The following is a 17338-nucleotide window of genomic DNA, read 5'->3' as shown; positions in this document are numbered from 1 at the left end:
CTAAGATATGCTACGCAGCAAATGTAGAAGATTGAAATACAGTAAGACATATAAAAAGGGAAACTGATTGGTCTGGTACCTAGTATCTAAAGGATGGATGAGTTAATTAGAAGAGAAAGTGGAGAGGGTAGAACCTTATGGGCGCAGGAACAGCACATACAGAGGCCCAAGGTGCAAAGGGACAAGGTACATTCAAGGAACCAAAAGAATGCCGATGTGGTGGATGCACAGAGAGGAAGAGAGATGAACTGAGGATAAAGATGTGGACAGATACTAAATCCTTCAGGATGTCATGGGATATTTTAAGAATTTTGATCATTATTGTAAGTGCAGTGGATAGTGAAAAATAACGACAAGGTTGTCGTGTGGGGTTGGTTTGGGGAGGGTGGGGGAGAAGTGGGGAGACCTGGGAGGCAGTCCAGAAGACAGATTAAGGTGGCTTGGCCTAACGTGGTAGTGGCAGAGGTGGAGGGGAGAGGACAGATTCAAAAGTTACTTAGGATACCACATTGAAGGATGGTAATAAACTGGCTTTTGGGTTTGCGGGGGAGCAAGCGTCAGATAACTCTCAGATGTCTTCCATAAGCAATTGGGCAGATGGGGAGAAGGTTTTCACTGAGATAGGGAATACTTTCATCTCCTAATTTAATTATAGATAGTTGAAATCTTGGTATAAATAAAAAATCTTATGCTAAAATATTGTTTCTTCACAAATCATCACATCTGTGGTTTGATGTTATTCTTAGCCAAGACCAATGTCTTAATGCTTTGTTCTTTGTACTGTTTTGAATTCTAGTCCACCTCCCAGGGGAAGGCCACTGCAGGACGACCCTACAGCCTGGCTCAGCACATGCTTTAGGGTTCCAGGAATGTGGGAACACCAAAAATTTTTAGAAAAGCTGCACTTCAATTGGCTATCCATAGTTTTGCAGTCACAGAATCCAGGAAGAAGCTCTTTTAATATTAGCAAACAGTTTTATGTTTCTCTGTTGAAAAGCGATTTTATTTTGAATTATATCATAGTGGTGGCAGTCGTGGTGATGTGGTTATGGTGTGATGGTAGCGGCGGTGATGTGGCAGCAATGGAGAGGTGATGGGGAGGTGGCAATTGAGGTGGAGGGTTGAGCGAGTGTTGCTGGTAATGGGAGTGATAATAATGGTGATAATAATAATGGTGGTGGCAATGCTTGTGGTAGTGATAATGGAGATAGTAGTGATGGTGGTGGTGATAATAATGATTGTGGTGGTGGTGGTCGTGGTGGTGCTGTTTGAAGGCATTGCACTTTGATCAGTACTGATAGCCATAATTGGGCTCTGACGAATCCAGGCTGCGTTTCCCATTGCCTGGGCCTGGGCCCGAGGGCCAGGAGGCAGGCCTGTATTGAAGCTGGCAGAGTGCTCTTACTGGCTTCTGGTCGCTCTCTCCAGAAGCATGCATTTGATAGAGATGTGCATGGTCTATTTCTCATTGTTGTTTTGGGTGAAGGGAGGCAAGAGAAGTGGAGGGAGTGTTTCAATGTGACCCAGTTTTTGTGCTTAGGCCGCCTTCCAGCCAGGATTGTAAATGGTTCAAGTAGTATCTTTAAACATCTTTAAAAGAAAGGAATTTGAGACAGCTAGCTACTATTTCAGTTCTCTTTTCTTCTAGTGAGAAGCTTTTGTTTGTTTCTTCTTCTGCCATGACCTTTACCTTTTTCAGTCCAGTAACCTCTTATTTCAATGTTTTCATTCTCAATATCCCCAGATGCCTGAGATTTCCTAGCAGTGTGAGTGAGTTTGGACAGTCTGGCTGCACGTCCTATTCTCCTTGCCTTTCTTTCTTTTTCTTCCTCCGTTTTACTTAGCATCTGTTGCACCATAGATCACTGGTTTATTTCTCTGAATTTTCTCTCCTTCAAGAATAAATAAGTTCCATGAGGGTAAAGACTTTGTTTTATTCACTGTTTTATTCTCAACACCTGCAGTAGTACCTGGCACAGAGTTGGTGCTTAATAATTGTTTAATGAGTGGGTGAAGTTATTTAATTGCCCTAACTGTCCCCTATTATGGCCAATTGTTATAATAAGGCTAATCTCATAGTTACCATGAAGATGAAATGAGATAAGTAAACTATCTTGCAGTCCAGCTTGTCACAATAAGGGCTGGCGAATTGTTAGGTTCTTCTTGACATTCTTCTTTTCTGTGACTTCTTTCACTTGTGTATTTAGGGTGCTGTTCTGTTTAGCTTTTTACCTCTCTAGTTATATTTTCATTTTCTTTCTTCTGCACCTTACCTGGCCAGTTTCAGAGACCTGCTTAGTGGCCTTGAGTAAGGATGTCCTAGCTTTTATCTCTTTCAACTTATTTATTCATAAGGCTTTAATTGTTATTAATAATAAAGCATACAATTAATTATCATCATTATGTAATTATATTATGGTATTATTTTTAGATATGATTATAGAATCCATGTGTTATTTTTAGTTATAGCTAACAGTAGTAAAAAGCATTTTTCATGAACTATCCTTCACATCATGAATTATCCTATGAAGTAACTGTTTTTATCTACACTTTACAGATGAGGAAACTGAGACTTAGAGAGGTTAATATCTTGTCTGTGGGCATACACATCCCCAGTAACTGGTAGATCGAGAAGCCCTTCTTGGGTCTGGTTTTCTCTGTCTCTTTATTTATCAATTCATCCGAAAGACACATGCTGCGTGTTTACCATATGGCTAGCACCATGCGAGGCTTTCACCACACAATGAGGGGAAAAAAAACTGCAGAACCTGTGACCACTGTGTATCACTGTTATGGTCACCACTCTCCCTCAGCTGAACATACAGTAGATCTCCCTTTCTGGGGTGGGCCCTGCTCAGATCTTTTCACTTCCCTATTTTAGCCTAGCCTCAAGCTTCGAACATCCAAATCTAAATTCGTGAATTGCCTGCTCTTCCCCTCCTCGCCAAAATTACACATTTTTCTATCTCCAATAGAAAAATCACCTGTCATTTGTCTTGCCACATAGGCTCAAAACTTTGGAATAATTTTGATTATCCCCTCTCTTTCGTTCTATACTTTGAATCCACACCCGAGACCTCTTGATTGTTTTTGTTTTTGAAAATGTCTCTCTGTTCTGTCTCTGCCTCCCCAGTTCCTCTCCACCATTCTAATATCAGCTCCTGTGTGCTGATCCTTGACTAACTGAAGTAACATCAAGGCTGGGTGTTAATTAGTTTTATCCTCTGTTTAAGATAAACAGAGGCTTACTGGATTGTAAGCCTCCTAAAGGCATAGATACTGCCTTTATCTCCCCAACACTGTACCAGGCACATAGGAGATATTCAGATAATTATTAAATTCAGGCACCTTTGATACTTAGACCACAGTTCTCTAACTTGATCTGGAGGTTTATCTGGAGATCATGATTAATTTTCCTGGAAGATCATGTGAGTATATTACTTGTTGGCTGTTCCGTGCATCTCAATAATATATACTATATTTTAAAACCAAGTCTGAATCTGCTTTCTTCTGTTAATGTTTGCTACTTGTGTATTTGTTTTACCGTCTGCTGGTATCAAAGCCTTAGGGAAATTTATAGTTGAAAACTGGTAAGTATTCTTTCCATTAAAGAACACTGCTCTTCCATTTTTCTGGTGCTACCATAACTACAGGAACACAATTTGAGAACCACTGTAAGATATAAAGAAATTATGAGCCATTCAGAGTTTTAGATGTTATTGGGTAGGAGGGGTTAATTCCTATTCTCAAGAGGGTTTCTCCCATTTTTCGATAAAGAGCTGCTTTTTATTTTCTGCAGCCCTGAAATCACTGCATTTGTGGCTCAGGGACTTGATGGGCATAGGGTGGGTGTGCCCGCGGTTTTCTTCCTTACTTTATTTTTTTCTTCACTTGAATGATCTCTGCCTGAGCTCATGGTTGGGACGCAGCCTCTTCTCACACCCAGGGGTGGGGGAGGGGAGAAGGAGGGACATGCTGGCTTGTGCAGAGATGATAGACATCAGTGTGACCTTCACAATTTTGTTTTACCATCTCCTTATTTTTCTCATTAGAAATAAATTGTACAGTCAGCAGTGCCTGTGGTCTGAAAGAACTCTGCATTCTTAAGAATATTTTGAAGTGAGGCTTGTGGCATTTCTAAATGTGCATCCTGACTTTTAGAAATCATTAATCTTGTTGACCATTCAAAGGACATGTATGCTTTCTTCAGAGTTCAAATTGAGGCAGATAATAACTGTAAATAATTATGTCCCAAAATAAATCTTTTTATAAATGACTTAACACTGACTAAATCTTTTATCTATTAAGATAGCAGGCCTTTTTATAAGGATAATAACTATAATTGAATATGTTTATTATATAATGGCCTGCGAACTGCTGCAGAAAAACTTGAATGTTATGTAATAGATGCCATTGGACCACAGCATTTGACAAATCATGATTTGGAGCGAAGCATCTGCCAGTAACGGAGTTTTTTGTTGTTGTTTTTGTTTTTAAACTAAAAAAATGATTTGGAGTAGATTTGCCTTTTTTAAGTTTTTTTGTTCTGTTGGGATCTCTATAGTGGCAAAGCCAGCTTCACCACGTTATCCAGCAATTGCTATAACATTTATTGTGTTAGTTAAGAGGATGAAATTTCCAAAAGCTCTCTTCAGTGAACAAATGGTGTCATTATATAACCAGTGTATCAGATCACATTCATTCATTCAAAAAAGCTTTTTTGGGGGATGAATGAAAAAAATACTGAATTTTAACTGAGGGTTTAGCAATGTAGAAAATGGATATAATCGGTGGATTTCTTGGAGCTTACATTTTAATGTGGAAATGTAAATAAACAATATAATTTCTGATAGTGATAAGCACTCAGAAGAAAATCTAAAGACAGTGTGATGGAGAGTGAAGGAGATGGTTACTTATAGTTAGGAAGATCAGGAAGGCCTCTTTAGGGGGAGCTAAGCTGATGTTTACATGCAGAGAAGAGTCAGCTTTATGAAGACATGGTGGAAGAGCTGTCTAGAACAGCAAATGTGAAGGTTTGACCAGGCGACGAGCATTATGTGTTGAAACAGAAAGCCAGGGGAGAGGGAGTGTAGGTGACAAGGGTGAGAGAGAAAGAAGGTGGGGCCAGGAAGGCGGTCAGGATCCAAACACTGTAATGTGTTGCAGACCATTGTAAAGTCTGGATTTTATTCTAGGAACAGTGGGACACCAATGAAGGTTTTTACGAGGGGTACAACTAAATCTGTAGCTGCCAGCTTCAAATATGCCTTGTTGAAGAATTTTTTTAAATTGAAATAATTTTTATTTGTATTTTATAGACTAGACCAGAAGCCTGCCATTTTGCCAAAGGATGCTTTTGAAACTCGGCAGGATGAGGTAGGTGCAGTCAATGCTGGTTGTATGAACATGAATTAGCCAATCATGAACTTTATTATTCTTTTTCTGGTACTAGGAATCCTTTCTGATTAAAAGTTTAAGTATTTTTGCCCTTAAGTGAACTTGTTTTCCTTATAGTTCTTTGGGTAATGTTTTCCTCGCTTTGGAACAAATATATTTAAAATGTTATTTGCGAGATTGCGCACTATGTCTTGGACTTAAAGCAAGTGCAGCAGTCATTTCGTTACACTCTTTTCAACTTTGCTTCAGGATTGTATAACCATGGCTGTAACAGTTACATTTGTAAAATTTTCTCTTAATTTTTTCCCCTCTCCCCCTCCGCTTCTCTCCTTCTCCCCTTCTCCCCCTCTCCCCCACTTCCCCCTTCCCCTCTCCCCCTTTCCCCCTCTCCTCATCTTTTGTTTTCCCAACAGCTTTTGCAGGCTCAAATATAATCATGCTTACTATTTATACATGGAGCATGAGATAATGTGGCATGTGCTTTGAGACACTGAAATCATATTTTCCAATCCAAATGTGAACTGGACATCACGATGTTAATAAGCTTGTTTCAGATTTTCTTTGAAATATGTAATTTAATTATTCTGTTGGAAATTAGTATAATGCAATAAGGATTCATATTATGAATGCCTTGGCTTAAAACATTAGTTGGGAATACTCTGTCTAGTTTCTCTTGTCCACATTGTATAATTAAGGAGCAGTGGGTAGTATATCTGATTAAGATCATAGTGAAAAAAAGGAAAAGCCTTGACACTCAGATGCCAGGAAAAGAAATGATGGGCTTCAGGCAAATTGTCATTCGAAGATGTATCTCTCTTCCCTCGCCGAAAAAGTAATTAACTGAATTTAGGCGATTTTCTTTTTTACTGTAGAATTTGTCAGAAATGAATAGCCAAAGGTAAACAAGCCGCCTGATTAAATCAAGTTAAATAAATAACTAAAGTTGTGGAAAATGTTCTAAAGATAATATAGAATATTCCTTGTTACTTCTTTGTGTATAGAGACAGCCTTCAAATTCCACAATCTCACTCATGTTAACAATAGTGAAAAAGAATTTAGGAGAAAAGAGGCAAGAGGCTGAATCAATGAATGCAATCGGTTGCCCCACTGTGAACAAGCAAATGCTGGTTGTAAGGAAGCACTTGATTTGTTTTGACATAAGTGACTATAAAAATGAGGTGATTGTAAGAGTTAACTTGTGGTAGGTTTCAAATATTTTGTAGAAACTCTGATTTGTGAGCTGGAAACTCATGAGATTACTTGAGCATTCTCGAATCACAGCTGTACAAAGCTCTATTTGAAAATCTGCTTTTCTGTATTCTTTCACTATATTGTATTTGTAAATTATATGATATGTGGCAGCTCACTGCTCTGGTATTACATGGATGCAAAGAATGCTGAATGAAGATGTGTGTCCAAAAGAGTTCGTAGGACCATATTTTAAATGTGCACTCTTCCATGAAAAGGGGGTGCTGCAGATACAGACAGGTTGATAATAGTGAGTGTGTGCTCAAAGTGGTTGTTCCAACTGGATAAATTGTGAATACAGATCTACATCCTTTCATGCAGTTTTTGTTGTGACTAAAATTTGGGGGCCAGAGGAAATACTTGAGAGGGAAGTGTGAGTGGGTCCAAGGTCATGATGTGTTCAGATGCATCAATGGAGACATTCTATAGAGCAGGAATATATTTAACTGCGTCATTCCCAGTGTTCCTCAAACTTACGGGACACCACACTCTTTTATGAAAGAACCTTGTAATAATAACATTTCTTTAGGCAACAGAGTTTCTTGAGCCTCACGAGAAGCATGGTCCATAAATATTTTTCTGATATTTCTATGGACCCTAAAGTTGTATATAAATAATAACATTTTAGAATGCTATGTATGTATGCTACGTATGTACTTTGTATTTTCTCCAAATTTCACTTTGGTATTTTACTTCTACCTTTTGAATTTCCGATTTCTACTTGCTTTGTCACAGATAGATGAGGCTCAGCTTAGTTTGGTTCCAGAGCTGGTACTTGACCCAAGGTCTCTCTCATATACACAGTAAGGTTGACACGTGGTATGACATATCTACATATGAGCATCTGTCTCTTTGTGTGTCCCCCATACTTTCCCAGTGAACTGAAAAACTCTTTTCTTGTCTTCACTTTGGCGTGTGTATAGATTTGATTCCTGCCATTCTCACATTTTTTCTGCCAGTCTCAAGCTCCCAGTTTTTGACCTTGGGTCTCTTGATAGGACTTGTGGCTCCACTCCATGAGTTTTGGTGTCCCTGGGACTATGCTATAGGAGTTAGTTTCTGAAAATCTGATTAAGTCTTCCTTCTGCTATTGACTTGAGCTGTCAGACTCTGCCTCTGTGAGGTATCAGGAGATCCATTAGGGTCTCCTGGATCCTGATCTGTTAATATCTCATCTACCTTAATCCTTGGTTTTAGTTATTCTCCCATGTCCATGTAATTGATAAGCATTCAATTGATCAAAAGTGGTTGAAGGACAAATGAAAAAAAAACAATATTATTTTCCCTCTCAACATCCTAGTAGATTCCGTTCCTGGCTTCAGTTTCAATTGAGAAAAATAACAGATTTGTAAAGAAACCTAACAGATCTCCCATTTCCTGAGAAAACGTGCCATAGTAGGTCCTCAAACTATTTTTTCTAGTTCCCAGACTGCATTTCATAAAGCATCACATCAACTTCTTTTAGTTTTTCATTTGTAAAATTGGGATGGGAGGTTTTGAATTGGGTTAACTCTAGGAGTCCTTTCAGTTTTCCCTCCCATTTTCCTAGCGCTTTTAGTATTTAGTTATAGGTTCCCATCAAGCATGAAATGAGGCAGGTTACCCCAGAGTGACTCAGGGGTAAAGCCTCCTCAAGGACAACCACCTGAGACCTGGCTTGGGGAGTGAAAACTAAATAGCACTATAAAAGTGACATATGTGCTTAATGTAATTATCAGTCTTACATGAGAAAGAGGCTACCTGATCACAGGTGAAGACTGAAGCTGACTGAGGATCTGCAATAGTACAGTCCTCTTAAGGAACAGACTGAAGCTCTGGATCAATTTGGACCTTCTGTCTAGTTCTGTCCTTATACTTGCCCAATCCAATTCCTGTCATCATCCTACAGAAGGAAATGGTCACCTTAAAAAATGCCCATGAACTCTGTGCTCAGAAAAAATGCTTTATTATCTGATAGATATTTTGAAAGTATTCTGCACTTAACGTTGAATAAAGCAAGTTTCTGCTGAGTGAATAAGAGTTTGTTTCCATTTCACTTTTTACCTGGAGTTCCAAAAGTCCTAGAGTAAGGTTAGCCACAAGGCAACTGGCCCTAAGAGAAAAATTTGTCTTTGGTTGCTCTTCCGTAAATTTCTTATTTCCCTTCCCTTTGAGGATTGTTGGCTTTGAAACTGTCTTGTGCTGGCATAAATCAATCTACAGTTGATCCTCTCCATGTCTAAGGAGCCAGTTTATAAATCTAAAAAAAAAAAAAAAAAAATCTTGTCATGGGTTAAGTTTATCCAAGAGAGATATGTCAAGCACAAAGAAGCAGATATCCAATGTTGGAATGGGAAAATGAATAAATGCTGCATCAATCTTTTGCCCACAATAAGCCCTACAACTCTAATGTGAGGATTTCAAGGTGGCAAAGTATTAAGGGGTAGTCAAGGGAAATACTTCTGGCTTTTTTTTTGGTGTGTTTCCCTAGATCAAACTGTGGTGATATGGTTCTCATTAGGTAAGGAATCTAAGTGAGACAATTGATTGTTAGAACATAGAGGAATCTAGAAACTTACTATAAGAGGATAGAATAAGTTCACTTACAGGGTAGAATGAAAGAGATGGAAGGGATGGAGGTTGTTCTTAGAAGTTTTGAGACCCTGAAAGTTTATGGCAACCTTCTGAGATGGCCAGCCATAGTTAAGTGGAAGTGGTACGATAATTGAAGGGGCTGAGGAATTACAGGGCCAGATGTTAGCACGTTTATTTGCCTGACATTGAAACAACTAAATCTGAAAGGGGCCACTGATGGAGAGGAAGAAACCCACCCAAATGGAAGTGACTGAATTGTATGCATTCAGATCATGGAATAGGAAGAAAGACATTGCCTTTTATAGGGGAGAAGAAATGGATGGACTTAGCAGTGAGGGTCAAAAGGGTAATGCCAATCTATTTTTTCCACCCTGCTTCCCCCTTTCTAACTGTGAGATGGAGGGTAGGAATAGGAATGGTTTCTGAAGGTTCGGAAAATTTTAGTCCCGTTGTTCCTTCATGAGAAGAGTTGATACAGAAACACTGGCTATGCTATTTCACCTGGTAACCAATAACTACCTAACATATCTGAAAGAGGCCAACACTCAAAAGTTCTTTGATATCATGTTGTGCTCCTTTTACAAATACTTAGAAAAAGAGGATAATAGCATCTTTATAATGAAATGAATAATCTGAAGTACAACTTTATTCTGAAGACTCCATTATGAGTCCTTTTTAGATTACAGAATAAAGTCAAAATATTTTAGTTGTTAATTGGCACTTCAGGGCATCCTAGAGATGTGTTCTACCCCTAAGGGCGTTTTGACTTTACCAAAAATAGCTGGGACATTTTCAGATTTGTGTGTGGCATCACTCTCATTGATTGGTGAAGAGCCAGAGAAAAAGGTGCTCAGAGCAAGACTGGATTTAGTTTTGTGTTATACTGTATTCTGACTGAGGCTCTACCATAAAGGATCAAAACCCTTAGGCATATAATTGAAATTTTCAGCAAAAGTCTATAGTATAGGAAACAAACATAATAAATTATTAGCATGCAACAAATGCTTAATGGTGACTCACTACCAATAACAAAACGTTAAACCATGAATTTGTAATCACAGTTATTCTCTGAAGGGGACATCTGTTTTTCTTATTTAGCTGGCTATGAAAGAGATCTGCCCAAAATCAATATGAAAGATTCATCTTTCCTTCAAATGCTAGTCACCCCTTATTTGTTGAATTATGCCAGTCAAAATAATTTCACATTGGCCTGAACACTGAACATATCTTCCTCTTTAAAGTTTATGAGGAATCTTTTAACACTTTAATTTTATTAAAAGTACACCAATTTGCACAGTTACAGTGCCCCTTTTTGAGCCTATGTGCACGTTTATGTGTGTGTCTACATGTGAAGGATATGATTGTCTTTTTTACCATCCATAGTTTTAGCATATAGGTATTTGGGCAGCAAGCCATTATCACGCTTACTGTTTTGTTAGAGATGAATTTCTCCCTCCAAATAGTTTTCATTTTGAAAAAATAGTCCAGCAAGAGTCTCTTTAAGTCCTTTGATACTCCTGAGTTGGCAAAATGATATTATTTCTGTAGAAGTAGACAGCTGTATTTTTCTACTGAAATGCAAACCCTCTCCATAGGGTTGAGCCTTAATTCAGGATTGATTGAAGACTTTTTCTTCCAGGCACCTGGCTTTTTTTTTTTTTTCCTTCAGTTCAACCTGGCTTTACTAATAACAGGATTTTATTGATTCACACGGCTGAAACTTTAGAATCAAGATGGGCTCCATGCATGGCTAGATTTAGAGATTAAAGACTTTTCATCCAGATGCCATCTCTTTCTATCTCTTGACTCTGCCTTTCTTTATGGACTTTATCTTTAGATCAACCCCTCACTAGGGACACATTATTTGTACAGTTGGTAACTCCAGAGTACATTAGTCTTCTACTGTGTAACAGATTACCAAAAAGGGCTACTCATTTATCAATTTACAGTTACATAGATCATAAATTTGGGTGGACTCAATTGGATTCTCTGTTCAAGGTCTCACAAAACTGAAATTAACTGAAATTAGCTGCAGTGGACTCTTATCTAGTGATTCTGGAGAAGAGTCCATGTCCGAGCTTATTCAGGTTGCCTGAATTTACTTCCTTGCAGTTGAAGGACTGTGATCTCTGTATCCTTACTGGTCATCAGCTGAAGGCAGCTCTCAGCTTCTAGAGGCTGCCCACATTCCTCCTCACATGGACTCCTTCATCTTTGAGCCAGCAACACTAAATCTCTCTGAATCTCTCTGATGTTGTCTTTTGCCACTAGCTGGAAGAAACCCTCTGCTCTTAAAGGGCTCAACTTATTGAGTTAGGCCAATTCAAATCTTCTCTGTTCTTGGTCAGTTGAGTTAGGACTCTAATAACATCTGCAAAATCCCTTCATAACAGCACTTAGATTAGTGTTTGATTAAATAACTTGGGTCTAGGAATCTTGGGGCTATCTTTTGGATTCTGCCTATCACACAGTGAGAAAAGTCTTTCTTTCTAACTCTGAGTCTCATTTATATTGCTTGGGGGCATGTAGCCCATTCTTGACCTAGTCATTATGACCTTGGCATTTGGAATAAGCTGGTTGGCTAGACCATACTTCCCACTTTAGATCTGGGAGGGCTGTTATCAGAAGATGGGTCAGTGGATGCTGAGCTGCATAATAATGGTCTCTGGAAGCATAATATCTAAGGTAGTTTTCCTCTGTGCTGGTCCATTGCAGGATGCCATTTGGCATTTTTCTAGTATAGTTTTCTGAGCTGAGATAATGTGACTTTGCCTCCCTACCAATATTTCTTCCTCAGCTGAAAGCTGGAATGGTGTCCTATGATTCATTTAGTTTCAGCCAAGTTTTCTTGTCACTATCAGTGAGGATGTCCTTTGGCCAATATGGTGATGTGGTGATGGTGTGAACCCTGGTTTTAATTCCCAGTTGAATGAACTACAGAGCAAAGAAACTCGGAACTGTTTCCAGACCTAGTTTATTCTGTGCTGCCATTCAGACGCAACTATCCAGTCTGCCTTCTCGTTTCCAGGGGAATCGGTTCTGTAGTCTTCACCCTCCAGGGAATCTTTAGAGTAGTGTTGGCAGAAAAAGCAGAAGCCATGCCAGCAGCTACCCATATTCTTTCTTGCCTGAGAATTAACTTGGAAGAACTTGAGAGGTATTGTACTGAGCAGAGAAGTTGTGGCAAGACTTCTCATAGGTGACCCACCTGTGTTTGCCTCTCGCCTATGAGCCTTCCCCATCTCCCACACTCACTGCAGCTTTGTCCCCTTGGCCCCTGCTGCTTTTTCATGGTATGGCATCTCAATCCTTTTCCTTGTTGCTCTTTCATTTACTCCTCTTCACACGACTATTTTCCTGCTCTCTCGTGGAAGGCTGGAGGGAGCTGTACCTAGTTCAGTGACTCCCAGGTGTCAGTCTGTGTTGTAGCTAAAGGAGAAAAATTAGAACAATGCAGTTAGTTTTCTATAAGGTTAAAGGTTATAAACAACTCTTTAATTTAGGAATTATTCTTAATCTTATTTTGTAATAACATGATGGGAAGGGTTGCCCCCTACATGTTCTCACTTGGTAAAATATGAAGCTAACAGTTTTTACGATATATTCTACTCCCTCCACCCTTGTCAACTTTAAAATATATATATTTCTGCTGGTCCTAGACCACAGTTTTTCCTGAAAACTGTGACTTTTTGGATATTTTTCCTAAGGAGTAATTTTTTCTTTCAACAGTAGTTACTGAGAAGTAAATTCGTACCCAGCTCCAGGTTCAGTACTGGAGCAGAGTGTGGGGGCTGCAGTAGAAGAATTAAATTTGTCATCTGCACTTTTCAGGGATTTAAAGTGACAGACATCAACTCAATATCCTAGAGTCTGCCCTTGCTAGTGCTGGTATCTTTTACTCTTTTTTGGAAATTGTCGGTTTTCTTAGAGCTATAAAAGTCGGATTTTAAGGTGGTCAAAAGCTTAATTTTCATGTTTTCTAACAAAATAGTAGTATATGAAGAAATGGCTAATGTTTTTCAGTGTGAGCCACCATCTTTAGAGACATTAGTAGGTAATTTGTTTCATATAGCATGTGACTTTATGATTCCTAGTGGGTTGGTTATTAATTTCTAATGTTTATTATTGAATTTAGAAATTAAAGCAGTCTCACCAGGAAAAGTAAAGGGCCTACACACCAGCATAATTGGATGGTTTGCCCACAGACACAGAAAGAGCCAGTGGTAGATTTGTGATTAAAAGCCCCAGTAGGCCCTCTACTATGCACACATCTTTCTGAACGTAGTTTTTAAGCAGAATATTTTTCAGGGCTAAAAGAAATTGGAACTTAAGAAGCCATAAGTAATAGCTATAAGGGCTACAACATGGACTAGATTTGAGGACTTAGTCTCTGGGATATAACGGATGTTCTGGAAAAAATGATTTGTTAGGGGTTTGTCTATCTTAACACCTGTGCTTTTGGATAGTTTAAGTACTAGAAACTCCTAGGAGAAACTATTGAAGACCATTCTATGAGTTGAAAATGAGACATATTCTATTTTTGGAAAGCCAATGTGTTATCCAGAAAAGCTCAAAGTCCTAAATTAAAATGTGAGTTTATAAAACGATTTTTCTCTCTCAAACATCTTATTTTTATTGTTTATTTGATAAAGTGAACATAATGAGAACATCACCATGAAGTAAAACTAAGTACTCCCCCCATCCCAGGTGGAAATCATCTGACTGGAAGGAAATTTGGTTTTGGTTATAGTGTGTTGTGGTGGTATTGTCCTTGCTTAAAAAGAAGGGCTGCTAGCACCAGAATAAGACCTGGATCTTCTTATCAACATAGAGCTACTCGAAGTGAATGGCTTGTTCTCTTATATTGAGTTTCTCCATTGGGTATTTCGGGACAATGAAGGCTGACCATCCCAAGCAAAGGAAGCCAGGATGGGCTGAGCTAAGGTGTGTCATCCTTCAGTTAGACTTGGCTGCAGACACGATGAGACAAAGCAACACAGGCCCCACAAGGATTAGCCAAAAGCCCATTGTCCCTAGGGACATGGCGAATTTGGTGTTTTCTTGTGGCCGTCACCATTGGAAGAAGTCCTACTTTTTTTGGCAAGAATATCCAGAGTACAGCAGCAGCAGGGCAAGAGGAAATATTGCCTCGCTTCCAAGCACTTCACGCTTTTTATTTCTTGGTTCAGGGCTTCAGCTCTCAAGAAGAGGCCAGGGCAGGAGGCTAATGAAGGTGTCACAGAGCTGGGGATCAGAGAAAAACTGTTGTTCCCAGTGCAGATGGAGCTAGGCAGGCAAACAAGGCAGCATTTAGAGTGGGTCAAGGCCATAGAAAATAGGGAAATATTTCTAAAAGTGTGGACCTTAGACTTTCTGCATCTAAATGACCTTGCCCCGGTCTACAGAATTGAGGTCTCTGAGGTGGTTCCTCCCTGGGAGTACACATCTTTAATAAACTGCTAAGTGATTTGTAAGTGTTTTAAAGTTTCTGAACCAGAGCAGCAGTGGGGTGGGGTGGGGGGGAAGTTGAAATCAAATACTGCATAAGGGTCCAGGAAAACAAAACTAATATACAATGGCAGTCTCTTTATTGGTTGCCTCCTGTCCTACTCATTGTGCTAGGTCCAGCAGTGAACAATGAAGGCATGGTTCCAGCCCTTCTGGAGTTGGAAAGAGCCAATAAACAAGTAGACAAATAAAACTGCATATTGTAGTGAGTGTTAGAAGGAAATAAACAAGGTAATAACACAGAAATCGGGGCACCCTGTTTAGATAATGTAATCAGGACTGGCTCAAGAATTTGTTGGAAATTTGACCCTGAAGCAACTACAGCTGAATCAGGCTTGGGGCGATGGAGGCAGAGAGCAAGTAGAAAGGAAAGCTTGTGTGTGTGTGTATGTGTGTGTGTGTGTGTGTGTGCGCGTGCGTGTGTGTGCGCGCACACACGCACACACACACACATGCATACGCTTTATGGGAGAAGTATACATGCACAGGAAACACGAAAGCTCAGGGAAGAAGAGTAGTAAGAAGACATTGGGGTGTTCAGGGATTGAGTTGTATCCCCAGTTTTAAGCAGATTTCTCATTTGAGTTTGCTTCATATCACTATAGAGAAACTATATTCAGTTGTCAGATAGATAAAGGGATGGGAGAGGGCACTAAACCTCTTCACAGGAATTAAAGTAAACTGTCTCTCCTCTGCAACTTGTGAATTGCAGACCAAGGCACCCCAAAATAGTAGTTAACCATCGAGCCTGTGTGGGTGTTCTCCATTCCGACCCAACTAAAGTGGGACCTGGTAATTGTAGAGGAGAGAAAATGAGTGGAGTATTTTTTAAAACAAGCAGTATATTTTCCATTATGTAAAAGAGAAAAATTTGCTTTTAGAAAACCACACCTAGGTGTCATGGACTTCTCTCTGGCCTCTTTCGTAACCAGATGAGAGAGTTAGGGAATCAGAGTAGTTGTTCTTTAGAGGATCCACCAGCTTTTGCTCAGTTTTCCTGCAGATCCTAGAGACCCAAGCAGGGAGACTTTGAATATAAACCTGGAAAACCTCTAGCAGGCCAGCCCCCGAGGGATGGGCCGGAGGCAGCCTTACAGGGAGCAGAAGTCCTAATAAGAGAAGGGCTGAACTGAGGTAACATTAAGACCACAGAAATTTACTACCCTTTGTTTTTCTGTAATGGAGACCATGTTCCTGCATTAAAAGTCACTAAGTCAGGCATGGCTGGAGAGTGAAACAGCTGCTTACTCCCTCCCCAGGCTCGCTGTTTCTTTCCTCCATAGCCCTGTGGCAGTTATAACTCATTATTGTTTGATTTGTTTGGTTGTTTATGAGCTGCCTCCCTACTAGACTAGAAGCCCCGTGAATAAGGGGATGACATCAGTTTCCTACTCCAGAGCCCAGTGAGCTCTTTGTGTATTGAAAGTCGCCTGAGCGTGGGAGAGGCGTGTGTGATATTAACTCTGTGTAGGGGCATGACCTCTGAATGTGTCATACGAGCTGTCCTGGGACCTTCTCAGGGGTGGCTCTTTGGGGCTCAGCCCTGATGGGACAGGCTGGATGACGTCTGTTGCTCACTGCAAGGACATGTATGTGACAGTGGCACAGATCGCTCATAAGTAAAGCCCCCCGTCCTGGGATCCTTGGTCATCAGGAGAGATGCCCCTTTTTGAGCCCATCCCACAGAGGGTGTCCAAGTCCACACCCTCTGTCCTGTGCTGAGAAGCAGCAGGCTGTCCTCAGGTTACAGGTCAGTTTGGTGTGGGGAAGGGAGAGGTTCTTTCATTCTGCCTTCTTGTCCTCAATATTTAGCAGTTTAAATTTAAGCTTCTGTGTGGAGGTCTTGTCCCTCGAGACCTTCATTTTTTTTTCCTGTTCTATTTGACAATTTTGTCTTCCTGATTCCTTTAAGCTTACTCCTATCTAGTAATTTATTTGTATTGCGTAAGTACTTTTTTCAGTTCCACAATTTATCTAGTAATTTATTTGTGTTGCATGAGTACTTGGTTCAGTTCCACAAATACTATCTAAGCACTCACTCTGTGCACCCTCTTCAGGATATGTGCATGTTTGCTTTTCTCCCCTTTAAAGTTGGAAAGATACTTGGAAGTCATCTAGTCTCAGGTTTACTAAGCAGATACAGAGAGTGAGATCTGGGAGGTAAACTGATGAGTCAAGGCCTCAGAGTTGGTGTATATTTTGGTCTCCCACATGATCAGAGCCCTGGCCAGGAGCCTCTGGAGTTTGGAGATATTCATAGTAACCACAGCGTCCACTCCTTGAGGATTTGCCACATGCTGGTGCTGTACAAAGTGCTTTCTTTCCATGCCTACCCTCACTAAATTCTTAGAGCAGGTGCCAGTGTCACTGTTATTATTGCCTCTTCTTATGGATAAAAAAAAATTAAGACTTAGAATAGCCAAGATGCTAACCCAAAGTCAGATACATAGTATATAGCAGAGCTGACAGGCCCGCTGATTCTTCGTGAAGGCCATATCCTCTTCTACTTTGTAGAGTATACAAGAGCAAGTAGAGCTCATGAGAAGTGGCTGGTTCTACATCCTCCCTCTATATGAGGGAGAGACTGGCTTCCTTCTCTCTCTCTCTCTCT

General features: G+C 40.0%; 1 protein-coding gene across 14 annotated transcripts in view; it reads left to right on the top strand.

Annotated features, from left to right (window-relative positions):
- FAM13C (family with sequence similarity 13 member C) overlaps positions 1-17338 on the top strand; it is a 141697-nt gene that overhangs the window by 82112 nt on the left and 42247 nt on the right. For all 14 annotated transcript variants that reach the window (XR_005654762.1, XM_039871853.1, XM_039871854.1 and 11 more), the window contains one exon: positions 5319-5376. Coding sequence is in view for 13 of the 14 variants with exons in the window: in XM_039871853.1 (XP_039727787.1) it covers positions 5319-5376 (58 nt within the window). In the remaining variant the exon portion in view is untranslated. The remainder of the gene's footprint in view (positions 1-5318; positions 5377-17338) is intronic.

Source organism: Pteropus medius, unplaced genomic scaffold (assembly GCF_902729225.1).
Source record: "Pteropus medius unplaced genomic scaffold, Ma_sr-lr_union100, whole genome shotgun sequence".
In the NCBI taxonomy this organism is placed as follows: domain Eukaryota; kingdom Metazoa; phylum Chordata; class Mammalia; order Chiroptera; family Pteropodidae; genus Pteropus; species Pteropus medius.
Note: the sequence above shows the minus strand (reverse complement) of the source record. Positions and strands in the feature narration are given on the sequence as shown.